The sequence below is a fragment of the Aquarana catesbeiana genome, linkage group LG03 (assembly GCF_042186555.1).
Source record: "Aquarana catesbeiana isolate 2022-GZ linkage group LG03, ASM4218655v1, whole genome shotgun sequence".
NCBI classification, from domain to species: domain Eukaryota; kingdom Metazoa; phylum Chordata; class Amphibia; order Anura; family Ranidae; genus Aquarana; species Aquarana catesbeiana.
In genome coordinates, this window is record NC_133326.1 from 75584487 (window position 1) to 75608886 (window position 24400).

Genomic DNA, 24400 nt, shown 5'->3' on the forward strand with positions numbered 1-24400 from the left:
CAAAATTGGACATTAGAAGATTGGAAAAACATTGCCTGGTCTGATGAGTCGATTTCAGCTGCAACATTCAGATGGCCGGGTCAGAATTTGGCGTAAACATGAAAGCATGGATCCATCCTGCCTTGCATCATCAATTCAGGCTGGTGGTGAGGGTGTAATGGTGGGGGGGATATTTTCTTGGCACATTTTGGGTCCCTTAGTACCAACTGAGCATCATTTAAACGCCACGGCCTACCTGAGTATTGTTGCTGACCATGTCCATCCCTTTATGACTACAGTGTACCCATCTTCTGATGGCTACTTCCAGCAGGATAATGCACCATGTCACAAAGCTCAAATCATCTTACCACTGATTTCTTGAGCATGACAATGAGGTCACTGTACTCCAATGGCCTCCACAGTCACCAGATCTCAATCCAATAAAACACCTTTGGGATGTGGTGGAATGGGAGATTTGCGTCATGGATGTGCAGCAGACAATTCTGCAGAAACTGCGCGATGATATGTCAATATGGACCAACATTTTTCCAACACCTTGTAGAATCTATGCCACGAAGAATTAAGGCAAAAGGGGGGGGTTTCGAACCCGGTACTAGCAAGGTGTATCTAATAAAAGTGGCCGGCGAGTGTATATTTGTAGTTCATTGTACTTGTTGGCAAAATACTCATTAGCTTTTTAGCACGGTGAATTTCTTTGAACATTTGATCACAACCTGGGAGGTTTTGAATGACTACAGCTCAGGGAATTGGGACAATCTGCGGCGCGGACAAGTTTAAACCTTTCTGCTTTTGCTTCCTTTAATGTTTGAATCTGAGATTTCTGCTCCTGCCTGAATATTCCTAACACCAGTGATCAGATCACTAGCCATCAGGGGGGCAGCTCTGACATGTCCAAATTCCTGCTCCACTACCAAGATGGCCACCTCCACAAAGAGATGGGGAAAGGATCAGCTGCAGGGAGACCACAGGCAATACTGGTGACTAGTCCTTTGTCCTTTGTTTTTTTTCTGGGCAGAGCTTCTATAGTATAGGTCCTCTTAAGTAGATAATGTAGTCAGCTGTGCCCAAAGTCACATCAAAATAATTCCAGCAATCACTGGTCTATTTCACGACATATAAATAAGTTTTACCTTGGATCATCCTTTCCTAATAGTCTCAGTATTCGTAGGAGTTGAATTTGAAGCCAGGGTGCTGGAACACTGTGATAATTAAAATCTACAGGTAACTTTCCTCCAACCACCTGTTTCAAAATTGTGACAAACGAGCCTGTCAGGTCTTTGTATCCAGATGGGTTGTCCTGTGTAACAGAAATAAACATGCAAGAGTTTATAAATGAGATGCGCATTTAAATTAGTTAAAGTTACCATTGGTAACAGTATTTCAGTTCTAGCTGTGAATATGGTTTTTACCTTGATTGCCTGTAGATATATGTGTAAAGAGGCAGCCATGACTCCCACGTCCCGATCACACAGAGATTTCCGAAATTTCTCCTGTATGTGTTGTACTTGTGTGGGCGCAATCATATAAAACTTATACAATGCCAATACTGCTTTCCTTCTCACAATCTCCCTAGAAAATAAGGTTTTATAAAGAATAAATGTTCCAAGACTGATATCGATACATGCAACATTTGCGATATTTTACATTCAATAATACTTTAACAGCAACAATAATCTATTCTTTTCAAGGTATATTTAAAAAGAGTAACTCCATTTTTGTTGAGAAAAAAAAAAAAAAAAAACTTCCCCCCCTGGGTGATGTGTACATTGTAAGGATTTTAACATACTTTGTTGCAGATTCCTACCTTTTGTTATACTAAAGAAATCCCTATGCGTTTGTCTGGATCCATGTGGGAAAGTGAATCTAATGGGAGTGCTTTCATAATTATCAATTAGCTGCAGGGCATTAATGAGGAAAGCTGCTGGGCCTGTATCCCTTTAGATGTGTTCCTATTGGAAGTATCTCACCAAAAATTACATCTTTGTTGCAGGGGATGCCTGAAATCTGACTTGCATCTTAGGGCAGACTTCTGGGAAGATCAGTGAGCCAATCACACATGCAGGAAATTATGTTTCTGGGGGGCGTTTTGTACACATTCTGTGTACAGAACACCTCCAGGTAGCCATATTGCATTGCATTTTCAGAAAATTACAGCAGCTGCGTATTGAAAAGGTAGGGTAATTTCTAATAAGATTCAATTACAATATGACTTGTGTCGCAATTGTACAGTATATGCTATATTTTTTCTTAATTTGCTGTTTTTTCCCACCCCACAAAAGTAGAGATACCATTTAAAGTACAACAAATTATAGGCAGGCTGGTGTACCTTCTACAAATGGATCTAAGCTTCTCTACCGGTCACTATTGGAAATTTTCTAATCAGATTCGGGAGTAAACTGTAATTACCTAGAGAGGCCAATGCATAAAAATGAACAAATACAAATGAAAATACATATATGGTGCTAGGAGGATATAAAGGATATGTTATATAATAACATTTTCTGTAGTGGATTTGAGCAGAGAAAAAACTCAGAATGAACAGCAACTCAATTCAGCAGCCATAGTGGGGTGTAGCCAAGACCATTTGTTGGCATGATACGCTACTGAAGGGAGCACAATACCTTTTTCCATAAGCCTTGCGTTCTCATACCTTTTTGTATGGTTAGTATTACTTGAGATTCTAATTAAGATTATGTTATTACACCAACCTTTGTAACCCTGTATACTTATTGAGAAAATTTCAATAAAATATCTTTTAGAAAAAAACAACTTTAGTGCCCAAACATGCATTACAAGTTACACAAGTGTGAATGGAGCCCAATTGTTCCAGAACAAAAACCTCCACCCAGCTGCCTCTAAGGCTCCATTCACACTTGTACGACTCTTTGTAGCTCAACTCTGATGCGACTTTGAATGGGTACGACTTGGATAAGACTTTGGCTTTCACCAATGATAATGGACAACTGTTGCATTGTATAACATTCAAGTACAACTTTCAGGCAACTTTTGAGGGTTAACATTAAAGTCTTTGCCCCTCAAGTTGCATGAAAGTCAGACCAAAGTAGTGCATGAACTACTTTGAAGTCACTGCAACTTTAAGTTGCATATATATCATTGGAAAACATGGAGAATAACTGGTCATGTGACTTGATGTCCAAAGTTGCATGGCAATTCGCGCAAGTGTGAACTGAGCCTTCTGCTGCTTTGAAAACTATAATATATTCATGTCACCCCCTCTGTTATATAAGAATATGTGTCCCAGTGTCTGATCTATATAAAAAAAATATGCCGATTATACCTTATATCAGAGCGACTCACTTGACGCCTCGGCTCTCTCCACCCCGGCTGACAGCTATAGCGGGCGGAGCCAAGCACTCCCGCTGATGTCAGCTGGAGAGGACAGAGAGCCGAGGCGTCACGTGAGTGCCGGGAGACGCTCTGATATAAGGTATAATCAGCATAGTTTTTATATAGATCAGACACTGGGACACATATTGTTATATAACAGAGGGGATGGCATGAATAGGTTATAGTGGCTTAACAACCACTTTAATTGTGTTAGATATAAGCAGCTTGGTACAGCGTTTGGGCATTTGCTGGGAAAATAAAGTTGGTTTTAACTTCACGAAAGTGGTGTTTGGCTCTGAGCATACTGTTTGCGGTGCAAGGGAGGAGAACTGTGCACCATTGGCTGGACTGGAAGGCAGCAGCCCAGCCATCTTAGAGTGGCTTCAAATTCATTGTAAGTAACTCATTTTACCAAGGTATTATGTATTTTGCATGCTCAATCCCTGCATCACAGTGGCTAAGTGGAAAGCACTTCCACCTGGCAGCACTAGGGTCGCTGGTTTGAATCCCAACCACGGCATTACCTGCCTGGAGTTTGCATGTTCTCCCTATGACTGAGGGTTTTCTCCGGTTTCCTTCCACACTCCAAAGACATGCTGGTAGGCCAGTTGGCTTCTATCTAAATTGTCCCTAGTATGTGTATGTATGTTTGTGAGTTGGGGACTTTAGCCTCTAGGCTCCTTGAGGGTAGGGACTGATGTGAATGTACAACATACATGTAAAGCACTGTGTAAATTGATGGCGCTATAAAAGTACCTGTAATAAATAAAACATTAAGTTCTCATTCTGCAGTCTCTGTATCTTCTAATATTTAACTACGTTGTATAACTCAAGTCTATGAAAAGCAATTGTACCAATAATGTAAAAAAAAAAAAAAAAAAAAAAAAAAAAAGGAAGGAAGGTTGATTTATGCATCAAATAATAGGAGAAACCAACAATAGCTATTCTACTCAGCAGGATAAATTAAACACTTAAAGCTAGATATTACTTGATGCAATTCACACCTCTATCTCACATTACAGCTTTGCATAATATTTTCATTTATCACCAACTTCAGAATCTAGAATTAAATTTGACATCTTGCTACCAAGAATATAATCACACTTTGCACACTAGGCATATTAACAAGCAAAATATATAGTAGGGTTTAAATTGGCTGCTTTGTCAAGTGGTTCCAGGGCTTTCCAGTTACAGAAAAAAAAAAAAAAATAGAACACGCTGCATTTTTTCTGCACTGGACTGTACTGTAAAAAGCATAGAAAAACACACCGAACCGCAGTACAGTGAGGGGGAAAAAAAAAAAAACCAAACCAAAAAAATGCATGTGGGATGCATCAAAAATGTGCATGCAGAAACGCATCCGGAACAGATCTGGAGTGCGTTTTTGTGGTGTGAACCAGCCCTACAACCAGATTAGGTGCGAGTTCAACAGATGACACTCACTTCTGTGCATCCTTTCCTGTCCCCATGAGCCACAAAGAAATAGGGGGTTTTGATTTCACATCATCTACTGTCTTACAGGCAGAGCAGTTGGGATACTGGAAATGCAAGTAGCTGGTGTAAGATTTTAGGACAACAATCACAGAAATGGTGGCCCCAAGATTAAGTTTAAAAAAATGGTCTAGCGTGGAGTGAGCATCTCTCTATTTAAAGTTACAGATCTAAAGTTACATAAAAATGGCAGAGCACTAACTGCAAAATGCAGTGACCATAACAAATCAGGAAAAATCTATTAGGTGTGTCAATACATTCTGATTGGTTACTCTGAGTTTCTAAATTATTTTCCTTTATTTGTCCCACTGGATCAGCCAGTTTGTTTTTCTTAAAGTGGTTGTAAACCTCAGATATGAAATACGAACAAAGCATATGCCTCTATAGCGTGTACTTGTCTTAATTAAGAGCACCAAGTGTCATTTCTCTCTGCTGCTTCCCTCCTCCTCTGCTATCTGCATGAGTCACTTCTGACCAGTTTTCCTGACACCAAGAGAAAAATGGTGACAGGGGGGGGGGGGGGGGGTTGGGGGCACAGTCTGACTGCCTCTGCTCTGTTCCGGTGTGTTGTATGAAGCAGGGTGTGTCCCTTCCCTCCAATCAGCTCTCAGAGCTTTCCTCACTGATTTAACTTCAGCTCCCCACCTCCTACTTTTCAAAGCCGAGAGATCCTGCACTTTGAATGGATGTAGGGAAAGACAGCTGTAAAAAAAACAGGTACAACGTATGTAGCAGGATTGGTTTCATCTCTATTTATCACCTGAGGCCAGTCACTTTACTGAGTATATGTGGGGTTTACAGCCACTTTACAGGTTGCATAATTTTAATGTTACTTCCATACATTTAACTTGTTTGCCATTTCTATATATTCATGAAGCTGCTTCAAGGACAGACACATAGCTTCTCCCTCTAAAATCTTATCAGTATGTCAGGCTATTCAGCTACATTCTGTTACAGAGGTAATGTTAGGATGTTGAGCATAGGTCGCACACAGATTGTACAGTGATCAGTCAGTATGCACAGTCAACATCTGTGCCACACATGTTTTTTTTCCACCAAATAAAGGCACTGTGTATTGTGAATATCACAGTGTTCCCCCAACAAATTACAGTCTCTCAACCTTTTTAAAACAGGGAACCCTTGAATTACCTTTCCAGGCTCAGGGAACCCCTGCTAATAATTACTATACCTACAACTCACAGTACAAGAGTGGTTAATGTTAATAATGCTCCTTATATTCGTGGTCATTCGGAAAAATCTCCTCCTTTTAGATAGCTAAAAAAAGGGATCATCATTGTCAATGGTTACTCAGCTGAGAGGCAGAAGTTGTTCACTGCTCAAGGAACCCCTAGCAAACTTTGGGGTAACCCTAGGATTCCACAGAACCCTGGTGAAGCATCGCTGCACTAGAGCAAGTTAACATTTTTGCAAAAATTATTGCAATGCTTGCTTTTAATATTTATTATATATAATAAAAATATAAAATGGATGATTTGATGATATTTGGTTTACCCAAGGGCCTATGAAACATGGGCGAGGAGTTGGGAGGTGACGAAGCATACCTTCTATTATGAGAAATATGTAGTAAAATCTCAGGTTAACAGCGATCAAAGTGCACAGTTATATTTCTTGCATCCAAGATTTAAATGAAACACAAACATAAAATTCATGACCACTTTACAAAACACTCATTACATCCTAGGACCAATGCTCCACAAATCACGTTTGGCTTACTTAGAATGTTGCAGCTTGTCCTCTATGAGTGGCAAAGCAGCTGGAATCATCTCCCGAGGAAATATCTGACTCACCACAGTCAAAGCCATACACACCTCCACCAGATTGGTGCTCTGCAAGTCCTAAGAGAGGCACATAGAGAGGCACATGAAGAGGAAATTAGAACAGAAGACTTGGGCTAGATATTCATGTGCATTATTCTTCAAATTCTATTCAGCCACCATTTCATAATCATTATCAGAGCTCTCCAAAACCAGCACCTACCTACCACCCACATGGCCTATAGGGTAAAGTATCGCTGGGTGGCAGATGTAAGGGCTTTAGATGACTCAGAATGGGAGGAGGTTTTGGATGGGCCCAAACTGGTTTTTCCTAAGGTCCCCGACCGCCTTACGCAACTATATGTTATTCATTGGGCATACCTTACTCAACTCCGGTGTCAGATATTGTCCAGATAGCAGCCCATTATGCTCCCAATGCACTGCTGCATCAGGCACATTCTATCACCTGATCTGGACCTGCCCGATATACAGGCCTTTTGTCTACAAATCATACAATTTCTACATGACCGGATGGGGTTCCCCTCTCCAACTAGACCCCAAACCTTGCCTCCTTGGCCTTCTACTTGATCCTGATATGGATAAGTTCTTAACTACATTTCTTCATATGACCCTTTTTCAGTGCCAGAAAATGTATTGCACGTTCTTGGATGCAGGCAGCCCCTCCTACTCTCCAAGCCTGGTTGATAGATGTTAACTCCACACTTCCTTACAAAAAGTTAGTTTACCTTCATAGAGGATGTCCCTCCAAGTATCACAAAATATGGAATAGGTGGCTTACGCAATCTGATACCCGTGTTTAAAATTTATATTGCTTTATCAGATTAACCTACTACACCATATTGAGACCCTGCACAGGCAACAGCAGTCTACTCAATGTCATGGTGTGTTAAATTCGCTTGATGATATGTTCTAACCCAGCCAACTATGCTACTGGCTGCCCTCTTCCTCAGCTGACCACAGGTGGAGTCCTCTCCCTTTCCCGACCCCCTCTTGCCCCTTTTTTTTGCTATTCATACTCTGCTTAAATTACCAAATTATGCCATTTCTGCTACTGTTATTACTTGAACTTGCTTTGGAAGTCTGGAATATGAAGCTACTGTGTACTCCTGTCATCATAATTTTAGTCCATGTTATGTACTATGTCATATTATTGTACTACTCTTAATTTTCAATAACATTTGAGTCTTGATTAAAAATTAAAAAAAAAAAAAAAAAAATATCACAGACTTGAATACATATGAAGCAAATGTCAGTGGATTATGTATCCTACTGGCACAAGATCGTAAGACTTTGGTTTGTGCCCAATATAATGCACCAGCCTGATCTACGATTCCTAGGTTTGCCATGAAAAACAATCCATGATTACAGATTATATGTTCATAGGAATCAGCACCAGGTGAGAGGCTACGTACACGAGGATGCATCCTGTTAGCTTAATTGGAGGGGGACTATACTAAATCCATAATGCATTCCAGCAAACACTATACAAAAAAACTATGTATAGTTTTCTGTGCAGTTTATTCCTAAGAACTACTACAAAAAGATGACAAAATATTCATGTTGGATGTTACCTTTAGCACTGTATTTACTAACAAGAGCAGCAACTCATGGTTCTCATGAAGGAACAGTGACACTGCAAGATATCCTGAAAAAAATAAAGACATACAATTATATGGGGATTTTATTGTCAAAAAAGGAAAATACATCAGATGTCACATACACAACACAAAGTTCAGTCTATCACAAATGCATTTTAATAAAAATCTGTAAAGTAGATTTGCCATGGGAGAAATACAGGAGCTGCCATTGCTGGCCTTCTTCCAAAAACGCCAATTGCATGGCAGTTATGCCAACCATCCGGTTCTACATTTTGTGAAAAAGTATGCATATCAGGAAAGTCAGAGAATAGTCAGAAGTCGTTATCTGCATGATAACTCTAGGTTGTGACTCAATATACCAAAGCAAGATAGTCAAAATGATAGCCATCATTTCCCTAAAGAAAGGTCAGCAGTGGCAGCTTGCATGTTATTCAATAGCAATTGGCACCATCAAGGGCATCACTTTGGCAGTGTATCTAGGCACTTTGAACCAAACAAGGCATGCCTGCACCCTAGCTTTTTCTGCTGGTTTCTCTGCAGTTTCTTACCTAGGCCTGTGAACGGGCCACTTCCTTTCCCCCCCCCCCCACAGCCCCCAGGCCAGATTCAGGTTGATTTTTGATTCATTGTTTTGACTGCCATATTGACTTGACACTCTACCAGCAATATCATAATATTGATGAAGTGAACTTTTTAGACCTCCAATAAAATCCCAGGAAAAAGATTTTTGGTATTTCTTGGCAATTTTATGACAAATATGGTGTGACCAGCATGTGAGTATATCCTACAATTATGACACAGGGCACCATTGTATATTTAAAATTGTTGTCATAAATCAGAGAATTTTCCAGGATGGGCTGATGGTTAGAGACATCTGTACCGTTGACACGGATATAGCCTTATTCCATGAATAAAATGTATGACTTTACATTGGAACCTTCGCTGACGTGGACTATTACTAATATCCTATTGGAAGCAATCTGGCAGAAGCTTGGAGTCGGGCTCTGAAGCCCTGCAATCTGTTTGAGTAGGAAATAGGGATTGAGCACTCCTCTTTGATTTCAACTTATAGGTTAAATATATCAGAGGGAGGAGCTTGTACTTTAATTAATAAAGCTAAAAGGGTTAATTTAGTGTATGGATGCCATTCTTGTGGATTTGAGGAGTGGATTAGTTCTGCTATCCTGGCAAAAAGGGAGGTATCCGAAACAACTTAAAGTTTAGTGCCAAAGCAAAATAAAAAACAAAAGTACATATTAGTACATCTCTAGAATACATGCACATTTCTCCAACTTTCATTCTCTTAAAGTGATTGTTATTTTAATAAATTCTAAGCTTTACAAACACGTTATACTTAATGGTTTTGCACAGAGCAGTCCCAATCCTCCCTGATCTGGGGCCCCCCACCGGTGCTCCTTGCTCCTCCTCTTAGCTGCTTGCTATGGGGGCACATGTGCAGGCTCACTCCTGAGCCTCACTGCCTGTGCTCATTGACACAGACAGCACGAACTGGCCCCACCCCGATCGATCCATCCTTGCATCATTTGATTGACAGCAGCAGAAGCCAATAGCTCCTGCTGCCCAAGTCTTTGTGAGTAGAGAGAAGAGAGGGGAGAGAAGACTGCTGCCAGGCACATTGCTTCATCGTGACAGGCTCAGGTAAGGTTTTTTTCTACCTTAATGCAGAGAGTGCATTGAGGTAAAAACCACCCAACATTTAGAACCACTTTAAAACAGGCTCCAAGTACAAAGAATAACTTTTATTGTAGTAAAATAGTGTGCTCCAATTTTCCTCTTCCATACGACAACACAGCCCTGAATTTCTAAGCACATGTTAGCCCTGCCTACTTCATTCCTGATGGATTACACAGACCTCATCTCCAGAATATCTCCTTACACATTGAGCCTGGGACATTATCACCTAACAAGATTTCTGACAAAAGCAACAGGTGTTTTTGCATTCCACCTTGTGGAGTTATTTCTTTAGGTTTAGACATTTTACGGAGCTACAGAAGGATAGCCAATGCTATCGTTCTGGAGCTCCATTTCTGGACCTCCTAAGCTCCGATAGCTACAGAGTTGCATGCAGCTGTTGTGCCCAACCTTCCCCTCTGCTGCACATTCACAGAAGCCTTTGTATTCTGTAAACTCATTCACAGGGATGGGGTGTGTGTGAGAACACAGCCTCTTTCCTCTCAGAGCACCAGAGTGCCTCAGGGACTGCCATAAATCTAAGATCCAAATTAAAGAGGTAAGTCCTTGAGGTGGCAAGCATGCAGATCTTATCTTAGTGGCTAAAATTCCTGGAGTTCAGCTTTAACCACTTGCCAACCGCCTCACGCCGATATACGTCGGCAGAATGGCACGGGCAGGCAGAATCACATACCCATACGTGATCTGCCTCCCGCGGGCGGGGGGTCCGATCGGACCCCCCCGGTGGCAGCGGCGGTTGGCTTTGGTCTGGGAGCGTTTAGAGATGAGGGGGAGGCCATCCGATCGTGCCCCCCCCTCGCGATCCGTCCTAGCCAATGACAATCATCCCCTGCCTCTGTGTAGTACAAAGAGGCAGAGGATGTGATGTCATCTCTCCTCGGCTCGGCAGTTTCCGTTCCGGCGCCGAGGAGAGAAGACATGTGAGTGCACAACACACACACACACACAGTAGAACATGCCAGGCATACTTTACACCCCCGATCCCCCCCCCCCGATCACCCCCAATCACCCCCCCGTCACACTGACACCAAGCAGTATTTTTTTTTTTTTTTCTGATTACTGCATGGTGTCAGTTTGTGACAGTTAGAAGTGGTAGGGCAGTTAGTGTTAGCCCCCTGTAGGTCTAGGATACCCCCCCAACCCCCCCTAATAAAGTTTTAACCCCTTGATCACCCCCGTCACCAGTGTCACTAAGCGATCATTTTTCTGATCGCTGTATTAGTGTCGCTGGTGACGCTAGTTAGGGACGTAAATATTTAGGTTCGCTGTCAGCGTTTTATAGCGTCAGGGACCCCCATATACTACCCAATAAATGTTTTAACCCCTTGATTGCCCCCTAGTTAACCCTTTCACCACTGATCACCGTATAACTGTTACGGGTGACGCTGGTTAGTTTGTTTATTTTTTATAGTGTCGGGGCGATCTCTAACAGTTTTCTTGGTAGCGTTTTGGTGAACTGGCAAGCACCAGCCCCAGGCAGCGTCAGATTAGCGCCAGTACCGCTAACACCCACGCACGCACCGTACACCTCCCTTAGTGGTATAGTATCTGAACGGATTAATATCTGATCCGATCAGATCTATACTGGCGTCCCCAGCAGTTTAGGGTTCCCAAAAATGCAGTGTTAGCGGGATCAGCCCAGATACCTGCTAGCACCTGCGTTTTGCCCCTCCACCTGGCCCAGCCCACCCAAGTGCAGTATCGATCGATCACTGTCAATTACAGAACACTAAACGCATAACTGCAGCATTCGCAGAGTCAGGCCTGATCCCTGCTATCGCTAACAGTTTTTTTAGTAGCGTTTTGGTGAACTGGCAAGCACCTGCCCCAGGCAGCGTCAGGTTAGCGCCAGTACCACTAACACCCACGCACGCACCGTACAGCTCCCTTAGTGGTATAGTATCTGAACGGATCAATATCTGATCCGATCAGATCTACACTAGCGTCCCCAGAAGTTTAGGGTTCCCAAAAACGCAGTGTTAGCGGGATCAGCCCAGATACCTGCTAGCACCTGCGTTTTGCCCCTCCGCCTGGCCCGGCCCAGCCCACCCAAGTGCAGTGTCGATCGATCACTGTCACTTACAAAACACTAAACGCATAACTGCAGCGTTCGCAGAGTCAGGCCTGATCCCTGCGATCGCTAACAGTTTTTTTGGTAGCGTTTTGGTGAACTGGCAAGCACCAGCGCCCTAGTACACCCCGGTCGTAGTCAAACCAGCACTGCAGTAACACTTGGCGACGTGGCGAGTCCCATAAGTGCAGTTCAAGCTGGTGAGGTGGCAAGCACAAGTAGTGTCCCGCTGCCACCAAGAAGACAAACACAGGCCCGTAGTGCCCATAATGCCCTTCCTGCTGCATTCGCCAATCCTAATTGGGAACCCACCACTTCTGCAGCACCCGTACTTCCCCCATTCACATTCCCAACCAAATGCAGTCGGCTGCATGAGAGGCATTTTCTTTATGTCCTCCCGAGTACCCCTACCCAACTAACCCCCCCAAAAAAGATGTTGTGTCTGCAGCAAGCGCGGATATAGGCGTGACACCCGCTATTATTGTCCCTCCTGTCCTCACAATCCTGGTCTTTGCATTGGTGAATGTTTTGAACGCTACCATACACTAGTTGAGTATTAACATAGCGTACAGCATTCCACAGGCTAGGCACACTTTCACAGGGTCTCCCAAGATGCCATCGCATTTTGAGAAACCCGAACCTGGAACCGGTTACAGTTATAAAAGTTACAGTTACAAAAAAAAAGTGTAAAAAAAATAAAAACACAAACAAAAATATAAAATAAAAAAAAATAGTTGTTGTTTTATTGTTCTCTCTCTCTCTATTCTCTCTCTATTGTTCTGCTCTTTTTTACTGTATTCTATTCTGCAATGATTTATTGTTATGTTTTATCATGTTTGCTTTTCAGGTATGCAATTTTTTATACTTTACCGTTTACTGCGCTTCATTGTTAACCATTTATTTGTCTTCAGGTACGCCATTCACGACTTTGAGTGGTTATACCAGAATGATGCCTGCAGGTTTAGGTATCATCTTGGTATCATTCTTTTCAGCCAGCGGTCGGCTTTCATGTAAAAGCAATCCTAGCGGCTAATTAGCCTCTAGACTGCTTTTACAAGCAGTGGGAGGGAATGCCCCCCACCGTCTTCCGTGCTTTTCTCTGGCTCTCCTGTCTCAACAGGGAACCTGAGAATGCAGCCGGTGATTCAGCCAGCTGACCATAGAGCTGATCAGAGACCAGAGTGGCTCCAAACATCTCTATGGCCTAAGAAACCGGAAGCTACGAGCATTTTATGACTTAGATTTTGCCGAATGTAAACAGCGCCATTGGGAAATTGGGAAAGCATTTTATCACACCGATCTTGGTGTGGTCAGATGCTTTGAGGGCAGAGGAGAAATCTAGGGTCTAATAGACCCCAATTTTTTTCAAAAAAGAGTACTTGTCACTACCTATTGCTATCATAGGGGATATTTAAATTCCCTGAGATAACAATAAAAATTATTTAAAAAAAAAAAAAAAAAATGAAAGGAACAGTTTAAAAATAAGATAAAAAAGCAAATAAATAATAAAGAAAAAAAAAAAAAAAAAAAAAAAAAAAAAAGCACCCCTGTCCCCCCTGCTCTCGCGCTAAGGCGAACGCAAGCGTCGGTCTGGCGTCAAATGTAAACAGCAATTGCACCATGCATGTGAGGTATCACCGCGAAGGTCAGATCGAGGGCAGTAATTTTAGCAGTAGACCTCCTCTGTAAATCTAAAGTGGTAAGGCTTTTAAAGGCTTTTAAAAATGTATTTAGTTTGTCGCCACTGCACGTTTGTGCGCAATTTTAAAGCATGTCATGTTTGGTATCCATGTACTCGGCCTAAGATCATCTTTTTTATTTCATCAAACATTTGGGCAATATAGTGTGTTTTAGTGCATTAAAATTTAAAAAAGTGTGTTTTTTCCCCCAAAAATGCGTTTGAAAAATCGCTGCGCAAATACTGTGTGAAAAAAAAAAAAAAATGAAACACCCACCATTTTAATCTGTAGGGCATTTGCTTTAAAAAATATATATAATGTGTGGGGGTTCAAAGTAATTTTCTTGCAAAAAAAAAAAATTTTTTCATGTAATCAAAAAGTGTCAGAAAGGGCTTTGGCTTCAAGTGGTTAGAAGAGTGGGTGATGTGTGACATAAGCTTCTAAATGTTGTGCATAAAATGCCAGGACAGTTCAAACCCCCCCCAAATGACCCCATTTTGGAAAGTAGACACCCCAAGCTATTTGCTGAAAGGCATGTCGAGTCAATGGAATATTTTATATTGTGACACAAGTTGCGGGAAAGAAACAATTTTTTTTTTTTTTTTTTTTGCACAAAGTTGTCACTAAATGATATATTGCTCAAACATGCCATGGGAATATGTGAAATTACACCCCAAAATACATTCTGTTGCTTCTCCTGAGTACGGGGATACCACATGTGTGGGACTTTTTGGGAGCCTAGCTGCGCACGGGACCCCGAAAACCAAGCACTGCCTTCAGGCTTTCTAAGGGCATAAATTTTTGATTTCACTCTTCACTGCCTATCACAGTTTCGGAGGCCATGGAATGCCCAGGTGGCAAAAAAAAAAAAAAAAAAACCCAAATGACCCCATTTTGGAAAGTAGACACCCCAAGCTATTTGCTGAGAGGTATAGTGAGTATTTTGCAGACCTCACTTTTTGTCACAAAGTTTTGAAAATTGAAAAAAAAAAAATGTTTTTCTTGTTTTTCTTTATTTTCAAAAACAAATGAGAGCTGCAAAATACTCACCATGCCTCTCAGCAAATAGCTTGGGGTGTCTACTTTTCAAAATGGGGTCATTTGGGGGGGGGGTTTGTGCCACCTGGGCATTCCATGGCCTCCGAAACTGCGATAGGCAGTGAAGAGTGAAATCAAAAATTTACACCCTTAGAAATCCTGAAGGCAGTGATTGGTTTTCGGGGCCCCGTACGCGGCTAGGCTCCTAAAAAGTCCCGCACATGTGGTATCCCCATACTCAGGAGAAGCAGCTAAATGTATTTTGGGGTGCAATTCCACATATGCCCATGGTCTGTGTGAGCAATATATCATTTAGTGACAACTTTTTGTAATTTTTTTTTTTTTGTCATTATTCAATCACTTGGGACAAAAAAAAAATGAATATTCAATGGGCTCAACATGCCTCTCAGCAATTTCCTTGGGGTGTCTACTTTCCAAAATGGGGTAATTTGTGGGGGTTTTGTACTGCCCTGCCATTTTAGCACCTCAAGAAACGACATAGGCAGTCATAAATTAAAGGCTGTGTAAATTCCAGAAAATGTACCCTAGTTTGTAGGCGCTATAACTTTTGCGCAAACCAATAAATATACACTTATTGACATTTTTTTTACCAAAGACATATGGCCGAATACATTTTGGCCTAAATGTATGACTAAAATTGAGTTTATTGGATTTTTTTTAGAACAAAAAGTAGAAAATATCATTTTTTTTCAAAATTTTCGGTCTTTTTCCGTGTATAGCGCAAAAAATAAAAACGGCAGAGGTGATCAAATACCATCAAAAGAAAGCTCTATTTGTGGGAAGAAAAGGACGCAAATTTCGTTTGGGTACAACATTGCATGACCGCGCAATTAGCAGTTAAAGGGACGCAGTGCCAAATTGTAAAAAGTGCTCTGGTCAGGAAGGGGGTAAATCCTTCCGGGGCTGAAGTAGTTAACAAAAACACCTTCAACTGTATATTTAGCAGACCAAAAAGGGAGCAAAAAAAAAAAAAAAAAAAAGATACATTTCATTTGTAGGGCTTCCGTACACTTTAAACACTTCGCACCCATAGGATGTCATATGACTTTCAGTGGTGATACCAGGATGATGTTTGCAGCTACAGGCATCATCCTGGTATCTTTAAGCTGGCAATGGACTTTTATGTAACACCTAGCAGCTAAATAGCCATCCTGGGCATTTTCATGGCTCTCCCATCCTACCAGGGAGATTGGGACTGAAGCTGGTAGTTCCACTGAGCTACCATACAGATGACAGAGGACCAGAACGTCTTTGATCATCCCTATGGTATAAGAAACTGGAAGTGATGAGGAGTTTCTCACTTCCAGTTTTGCCAGGATATAAACAATTACTAGCTTGTGAAAGCATCTGATCAAACCAATCTCAGTTTGATCAGGTGCTTTTAAGGGTAGAGGAGAGATCATCCCTTGGGATAGCAATAAAAGTGATAAAAAAAAAAAAAAAAATTAATAAACAGTGTAAAAATAAATAAAGCACCCCTATCCCCCTATGCTCACGCGCAAAGGCAAACGCACGCATATGTAAACGGTGTTCACACTACACTAACCGCAAACATTATAGTGAGGGAAATATTTCTAGCACCAGACTCTGTGTGTAACTCTAAACTGGTAAAGTGTAAAGGCTTTTAAAGCATTGCCTATGGTGATTTTTATCAGGTACCATAGTTTGCCGGGCGTATACAATTTTCAAACATGACATGTTTGGTATCTATTTACTCAGTGTAACATCATCGTTTTTTGTTTTTTTTTATAAAATGGGATGATGAGGATTATTAAATATATTTATTTGGGGGTTCCAAGTAGATTTCTAGCAAAAAAAAAAAAAAAACACACACCTGATTTTTACTTTTAGGGGAGGAATGTAAGAATTGGCCTGGGTGGAAAGCAATTAACAATGAATGCTCACATTTTTTATCTCACTGTTCTGTCCACTAAGGGACAATGTATATGTAGTACTTTGTCTCATTTTCCTACATATTTTGTAAGCCTACCTACGAGTGCTGACAAGACGCTTTCTTCTGGCCACTCTGCCATAAAGTCCAACTCTATGGAGCGTACGGCTTATTGTCGTCCTATGTACAGATACTCCAGTCTCTGCTGTGGAACTCTGCAGCTCCTCCAGGGTTACCTTAGGTCTCTGCGCTGCCTCTCTGATTAATGCCTTCCTTGCCCGGTCCGTGAGTTTTGGTGTGCGGCCGTCTCTTGGCAGGTTTGCTGTTGTGCCATGTTCTTTCCATTTGGTTATGATATATTTCATGGTGCTGCTAGGGATCATCAAAGATTTGGATATTTTTTTTTTTTATAACCCAACCCTGACTTGTACTTCTCAAGAACATTGTCCCTTACTTGTTTGGAGAGTTCATTGGTCTTCATGGCAGTGTTTAGTTAGTGGTGCCTCTTGCTTAGGTGTTGCAGCCTCTGGGGCCTTTCAAAAAGGTGTGTATATGTAATGACAGATCATGTGACACAGATTGCACACAGGTGGACATCATTTCACTAATTATGTGACTTCTGAAGGTAATTGGTTGCACCAGAGCTTTTTATGGGCTTCATAACAAAAGGAGGTGAACACATACGCACATGCCAATTTTTTTTTTCCCCATTTCTGAAAAATTGTTTTATGTATATATTTTTCTAATTTTACTTCACCAACTTAGACTATTGTGTTCTGATCCATCATATATAATTCAGATAAAAAAACACTGAACTAAAGGCTGTAATGTAACAAAATAGGTGAAAAGCCAAGGGGGTGAATACTTTTGCAAGGCACTGTATAAAACTGGAGGGGAAAAGGTGTGGACATTCGTAATATAACAGAATCCAAGAGTCATTTGTTCAGTATAGAGACCATATTTAAAGCAAGCATTTGAGTGGTATTGATGAATGAGACAAGCCATATACTTCTTTTCCTTACTCCAGTCTGAAGAGGATACATACCAACTCGTTTTTCAAGCAGATTTCCTTGTTGTGCTAACTTAATGGCATGTATATAGCCAAAGGAAGCTTCATAGCCCAGCATTTCACAGTAAATGAGCCTGACCATACACTCCTTCATTTGTCTCTATAACGGAAACAGAGGCCAGTGATTAGAACCGGTGTATCCACAGAAAACGTACAAAGATCATTAATGGGATGACTCATTGCAGCACAGGACCTTTGCCAAGAGTAGAAACACATCCTTCTCTGCTTTTTAACAACCAGATCTTAGACATCTAACAATGAAATATAAAAAGATTCCCTGTAATAACCGCTCATTTGGCGCTCTCTTTCATATTCCATTACATGACTCATTTTCAAATTGTTCAGAAACTCTGTAGATAACATTTCAAGGGAATAGTCACAAAGGCATTTGTTTATGGCTAAGGTATGAACAATGTTTTAGAAAGCATTAGTGAAAGTATAATTGTTCTTGATGAGAATTTTAATTTCTGTGGGAAGCACAATGTTTTAATTTTTTTTTATTTTTTACATCCCAACTATATTTGTTTAAGGCTCCATGCACAATAGACACTCAAAAACTGCTAAAAGGAAAAAAAAAAAGTCCCCATCTGCTTCAGGTCGGCCCTGTGTAATATATATATATATTTATTTTCCATCTTTACCCCTAGTAAAAGCATATCCCACAGTATAGTAAAACACTGGTTAGGAACACCTTTAACCCTTTAATCACCCCTGATGTTAGTCCCTTCTCAGCCAGTGTCATTAATACAGTGACAGTACATATTTTTAGCACTGATCACTGTATTAGTGTCACAGGTCCCCAAAAAGTATCAGTAAGCCTGGGTTCACACATATGCGAACACAGCAGACATCACATGTGATTCGCACCCGCATTGTTGTGCCGATCCTATGCGATGTCTGTGCAATGCGAGTTCAGCCATAGAGTTTAGATTCAGCATTAGATTAGCACAAAAAAAAGGTGCAGGGACTTTTTTCCCCGCACTGGAATTGGATCGCATGGGTGTTCACACACACCCATGCGACCCCATTCCTGTCCGAATCCACAGTTCTCACTGGGATCCATGAACTGATCTGGGGGAGAATTAACACACCCAGCTGTTCGCAGAGGGCAGTGTGAACTGACTGCAGGGGGAGATGCGATACTGGAATTGCGCTGGTTCCTGCATCACAAGAGTGTGAACTCAGGCTTAGTGTCAGAATTTCCACCACAATATCACAGTCCCGCTATAAGTCGCTGATCGCCACCATCACTAGTAAAAAAATAAAAATATCCCATAGTTTGTAGTGGTTATAACTTTTGTGCAAACCAAGCAATATACATTAGTTGGGATTTCTTTTACCAAAAATATGTAGCAGAATACATATTGGCCTAAATTTATGAAGAACTTTGATTTTTTTTAATTTTTTTTATTGGATCGGTTTTAAAGTAGAAAGTAAAAAAAAAAAAAAAAAAAAATATAGGAATTTTTCGTCATACTTACCTGTAAAATCCCTTTCTTTGAGTAGAACATGGGACACAGAATTAGGCTAATATTCAGTAGCTACTGGGTTGTATTTCATCTCCAGGAAAATGGACACTGGTAGACCAAAGGTCTTTAGACGGGAAGTGATCCCCCATATAACCCTTCCCACACAGGAAGCACTTCAGTTTTGTAGCAAGTAGGGAATCCTTAAAAAAAAGGAGGAGGAGAGGGACCTCTGTGTCCCATGATGTACTCAAAGAAAAGGATTTTACAGGTAAGTATGATGAAAAAATCCTATTTTCTTTTTCATACATCATGGGACGCAGAGTTAGGCTAATATTCATGACCTACTGGGACATCCCAGAGCAATAGCCTTGAGGGGAGAGAGACACCCTGCCAAACAATAGCCATCAGACCTTATACGGCAGCCCGCAGTACACTGCAACCGAAAGCCAAATCCTCGGCTGCTCGAACATCCACTTGATAAAATTTTGCAAACGTATGCACTGAAGATCAGGTTGCAGCCTTACAAATCTGAGCCACAGATACCCGATGGTGAAAAGCCCAGGAGGTTCCTACACCCCTGGTAGAATGAGCTCTCACCCTAAAGGGAGGAGCTTTACGTTTCTGACCATAGGCCTAAATGACCAATTGACAGACCCAATTGGCAATGAAAGCTTTGAAAGCAGCATGCCCCTTTTGGTAAAACAAAAAAGGAGTCTGATCCTCGGATCTCCGCAGATCTAGACAAATAAACCTTGACTGCCCAGACAACATACAAAGAATGCAGTCTCCTCTCTTCCGCCGAACGAGGCTGAGAGTAAAAAGAAGGCAAAATAATGTCCTGAATTAAATGAAAGGCTGACACCACCTTTGGCAAAAAGGATGGAACAGGTCGTAACACGACCCTGTTGTGGTGATGGATCAAGTATGGTTCCCTGCACGAAAGGGCCGCCAACTCCGACACCCTTCTAGCCGAGGTGATGGCCATTAAGGCTAGCTTGCGTGACAGCAAGTCTAATGGAAATTTCCTCGATAGGTTCAAAATGGTTGTTTCTGTAACAGACATCACCAAGTTTAAGTCTCAAGGACACATAGGTGACCTAATGGGAGGAAGCAAACGAGTTGCCCACTGCATAAAGGTTCAAACCAGCGAATGGGAGGCTAAAGGCCTTTGGAAGAATACTGACAGAGCCTAAATCTGACCTCTGATTGTACTCAAAGCCAATCCGATTTCCACAGCTGACTTTAGAAAAGAGAGAATTCTCCCAATCGCGTATTTCCGAAGATGCCATTTTCTGGCTTCACACCAAGCGAAATAAGTCTTCCAGACCTTATGATAGATCTTCCCAGTGACAGCTTTTCTAGCATTCACTAGGGTAGATACCACTGGTCCCAAGATGCCACGGTCCTTTAACATCCTGGCTTCAATAGCCATGCCGTCAAATTTAGAGACTGTAAACTGGGGTGGAATATAGGACCTTGGGACAGTAGATCGGGGCGACATGGAAGCATCCATGGCCCGTCTATTGTCAGTCTCACAATCTCTGGGAACCAGGGCATTCTGGGCCAGGCTGGTGCCACCAGAATGACTGGAACCCCCTCTCTGTGAATCCTGCGCAACAAAATCTGGAAGGAGAGGGATCAGAGGGAAAGCATAAACCAGGGAGTACTGGCTCCATGGAACTATCAGAGCATCTGCTCCGATTGCCAGAGGATCTCTTGTTCGGGACACAAACTGCTGTAGCTTGTTGTTGAACCTGGACGCCAGTAGGTCGACCTCTGGCCATTCAATGCAGGCACACCCCTGGGTGTAGGGACCGTTCCCCCGGGCAGATCTGCTGGCAGCTGAGATAATCTGCCTTCCAGGTCTCTACTCCCGGGATATGGACTGCCGATAGAAATCGGCACATGTCCGTCTGCCCAGGCTAGTATGTGGTTCACCTCCTTCAGAGCTGAAGGACTCCTGGTACTGCCTTGGTGGTTTATATAGGCCACTGCAGTGGCATTGTCGGACTGAACCCTGATAGGGCAGTCCTGAAGCTCCACCTTCCAGAACCATAGGGCCAGGCGTACTGCCCGTAATTCCAGGAGGACGTTGATGGGCAGGATCTGTTCTTGACCATTTCCCCTGAGCTATGAGCCCCTCTAGGGTTGCTCTCCAGCCTGAGAGACTGGCATCTGTAGTCAGTACTCTCCAAGTTACCGGAAAGGATTTTCCCTTTCGTAGGTTCTGATTCTGCAACCACCAGTTTAGGCTTATGCATGCCCGAGGAGATAAGAACATTGGATAATTAAGGGCTTGTCCTCTTCTGCTCCAAACCAACAAGATGTCTTTTTGTAAAGGAATGGAACTGGGCATATGGCACTGTCTCGAAAGAGGACACCATCCTCCCTAGAAGACACATACAGAGCCAAATGGAGGGTCGTCTGGTGCCTCTTATCTGACGCACCTGATACTTACAGGTAGCAAAAAAACCCTTGCTTGGACTGTATCTAGGATCAGACCTAAATACTTTAGACTTTGAGCTGGTCTCATGGTTGACTTTTCGGTATTTATGATCCAGCCTAAGCTTTCCAAATACCGCACTGTGCATATTATGCTCTGTTCTAGAGCCTGTAGTGAGTGATCTCTGAGCAGGAGGTTGTCCAGATACCCGAGCACCAAGATCACTCGGGCCCTTAAAAAAGACCCAGTACTGGTGATAGGACCTTTGTGAACACCGGGGAGCTGTAGCAAGCCCGAAGGGTAGAGCCACAAACTGAAAATGACATTCCTCTACTGCAAATCACAGGAACCTCTGATGAGGCTGAAAAGATAGGTACGTGTAAATACGCGTCTTTTATATCGATGGAGGCTAGAAAGTCTCCCATCTGGAGTGAGGCTACTACTGAGCGGACAGACTCCATCTGAAAGGACTGAATCAGTAAATACTGGTTCAGGGATCTTTGGTCCAAAAATGGGCCTTGTGTCCCCGTTTGGTTTTTGAACCGTAAACAGGTTTGAGTAAAACCCTGCGCCCTTTTCGGGTACAGGAACCTCTACAATAGCTCCTTGATGCACTAAATGATATAGTGCCTGAAGCAATAAGTTTCTTTTTGGAGGATCTGAGGGAACGCTGGATCTTAGAAACATCTGAGGGAGAACCCACCGAAAACTCCAGCTTGTAACCGTGGATATAGTTTAGGTGACCCACTCATCCTGAACTATTGTTTTCCAAAACGTCCGCAAAGCGCAGCAGCCTTCCCCCCACCCGATAGAGTGGGGGCGTCCCCTTAAAAGGAGGGCTAGGTATTGAGTTTAGAAGAGTTTTGGACCCAGGGCTTTTTCTGGCCCTGGCCTTGCGGCTTGCCCCAGGCTCTAGCGCCCTGCTGGCGGCGGAACTGCCTCGGCGCTGAGACACCACTTGAGGAAGCAGTCCCTGAGGTTTTAAACGAGGGACGTCTGGTGCTTTTCTTCACAGGAAGTAGAGAACTCTTCCCTTCGGAAATCTTTTGGATATATGGTATTTGTCCAAATGATCACCAAAAAAAAGTTCCCCATGAAAGGGGAAACCTGCCAATAACTTTTTACCAGGAAGCTCGGCTGACGAGTTCTTAAGCCACAAAAGTCTGCGCATATGTACAGACAAGAGAGCCCAAACAAGAAGCCTGCTGTATTGAATCATTTAAGGTGTCAATAGCAAAACACAGTGCTCGAGGAATATCTGTCTTATCTTCAGCCAGATCATCCTCCCGGTTAGGCCTGTCAGGCCGACTGACCTGATCCTTTACGGACAGGCAGTCCCTGAAGAGGCCTCAGGGACCCCAAAGAGGACCAGGGGGCCTCAGTAACCTGCAAGAGGCAACTTAAAGGCAGAACAAACCATTTCGGTAAGAGTCAGGATCAGAAGCCTCTGCGACTGAGAGGCAGACATCAACTGGAAATCTTCTTGTCCAGATTGCTAGGAAGCAGATTCATCCGCCAGGCCCTCCACAGAATCCTGAGCTTTTTAGCTCTTCCCAATCCTCAACCCATTCCTGCTCCAAACTAGGAGGCCCCGGGGAGGGGGATCTGTCATGCTTCTTGCCACCCTGCGGGATGGAGGCAATCATGCCAGCAATCCTGTGCTCTAACCCGGCTAGGGCCGAGGAAAGTTCATCCTTGGTGATAAAGGACGAAGCAGCAGCATTGACTGTAGGCACAATACCAGATAGGCGCAGCGGCTCAGATTGCCCGGAAGCCTCTGGTCTTTCAGGGGATACAACTAGGTTCATCAGGAACTACTGACGACATAGGTGTGCCCTTCCCTGTAGTGTTAGTCCTACTCCTCTTTTTTGAAGACATTTACTAGCCACAAAAAGAGAGTACCTAGGTGTAGTAGTATTAACACACCTCAGAAGGGAGACCCTTTAATAGGGCTCACCAAGCCCCTATGCAACAAACCCGCTTAAGCACCTTTAGCATGCCAAGCAACATCTGGTGACTCACGTGAGAAATAAGGAGTAAGGAGAAATGAACCGCTGCAAATGCCTGGTTCCGAGCCTGCTCTGTGTCCCACAGCTGCCTTCTGGAAGCACCGCATGTTTGGCATACACAGCTTAAATAAGCTGGCTGTGCGCCAGATTGTTCTGTGCATGCGCGCGCACGTGCGCGGTCCCGGCGACCGGGCGTAGCTGTATTTGCGTATGACGCGAATCTTCGTGCATGACGTGAATCTTCGTGCATCCAGATAAAGGCTACAGGCATGTGCAGAAAAGCCGCATGCACCATGGCCGCCAAACAAACTGCTAAGCACAGCGGCGATTTTGTGAATGCACGTGCACGCCATGGTGAACCAAGGCGAAATGGCGCACCGTCGTGCGTCATCATACAGGTAAAAAACAGCCAGACAAGCCAAACACCCACAGCTAGCCCAAAACTTCCCCGTATGGTCAACGCACACAGGTTTCCAGCCTCTAGCAACTTGACTGGATTGTTACAATCACTGGGACACCCTACAATAAGAAATTGTTGCACTTACCCGTCCAGGCGTAGGGCAGTTTAGTAAACTAAGAGCCCAATCTTCAACCATCACGGCGTGTTCCTGTCACTTGAGGACCTTCAACAACTAGGTACCCTTTTCATGTTTAGGGTCCACTCCATTGGACCTGTACAGCACCCAGCAGGAATGCCTTAGCGCTGTGGTGTCGGAGGCTACTACAGTGATCAGGTGACCAGGAATTGGGAGTTTGAGGTCCCA

General features: G+C 42.8%; 1 protein-coding gene across 2 annotated transcripts in view; it reads right to left on the reverse strand.

Moving 5' to 3' along the window:
• The window catches only part of AP4E1 (adaptor related protein complex 4 subunit epsilon 1), a 147644-nt gene that overhangs the window by 96023 nt on the left and 27221 nt on the right, over positions 1-24400 (reverse strand). For both annotated transcript variants that reach the window (XM_073618706.1, XM_073618707.1), the window contains exons 3-7: positions 17692-17815; positions 8207-8280; positions 6574-6695; positions 1410-1569; positions 1131-1297 (exon numbers count right to left, since the gene is read on the reverse strand). In XM_073618706.1, the coding sequence (XP_073474807.1) occupies positions 1131-1297; positions 1410-1569; positions 6574-6695; positions 8207-8280; positions 17692-17815 (647 nt within the window). The remainder of the gene's footprint in view (positions 1-1130; positions 1298-1409; positions 1570-6573; positions 6696-8206; positions 8281-17691; positions 17816-24400) is intronic.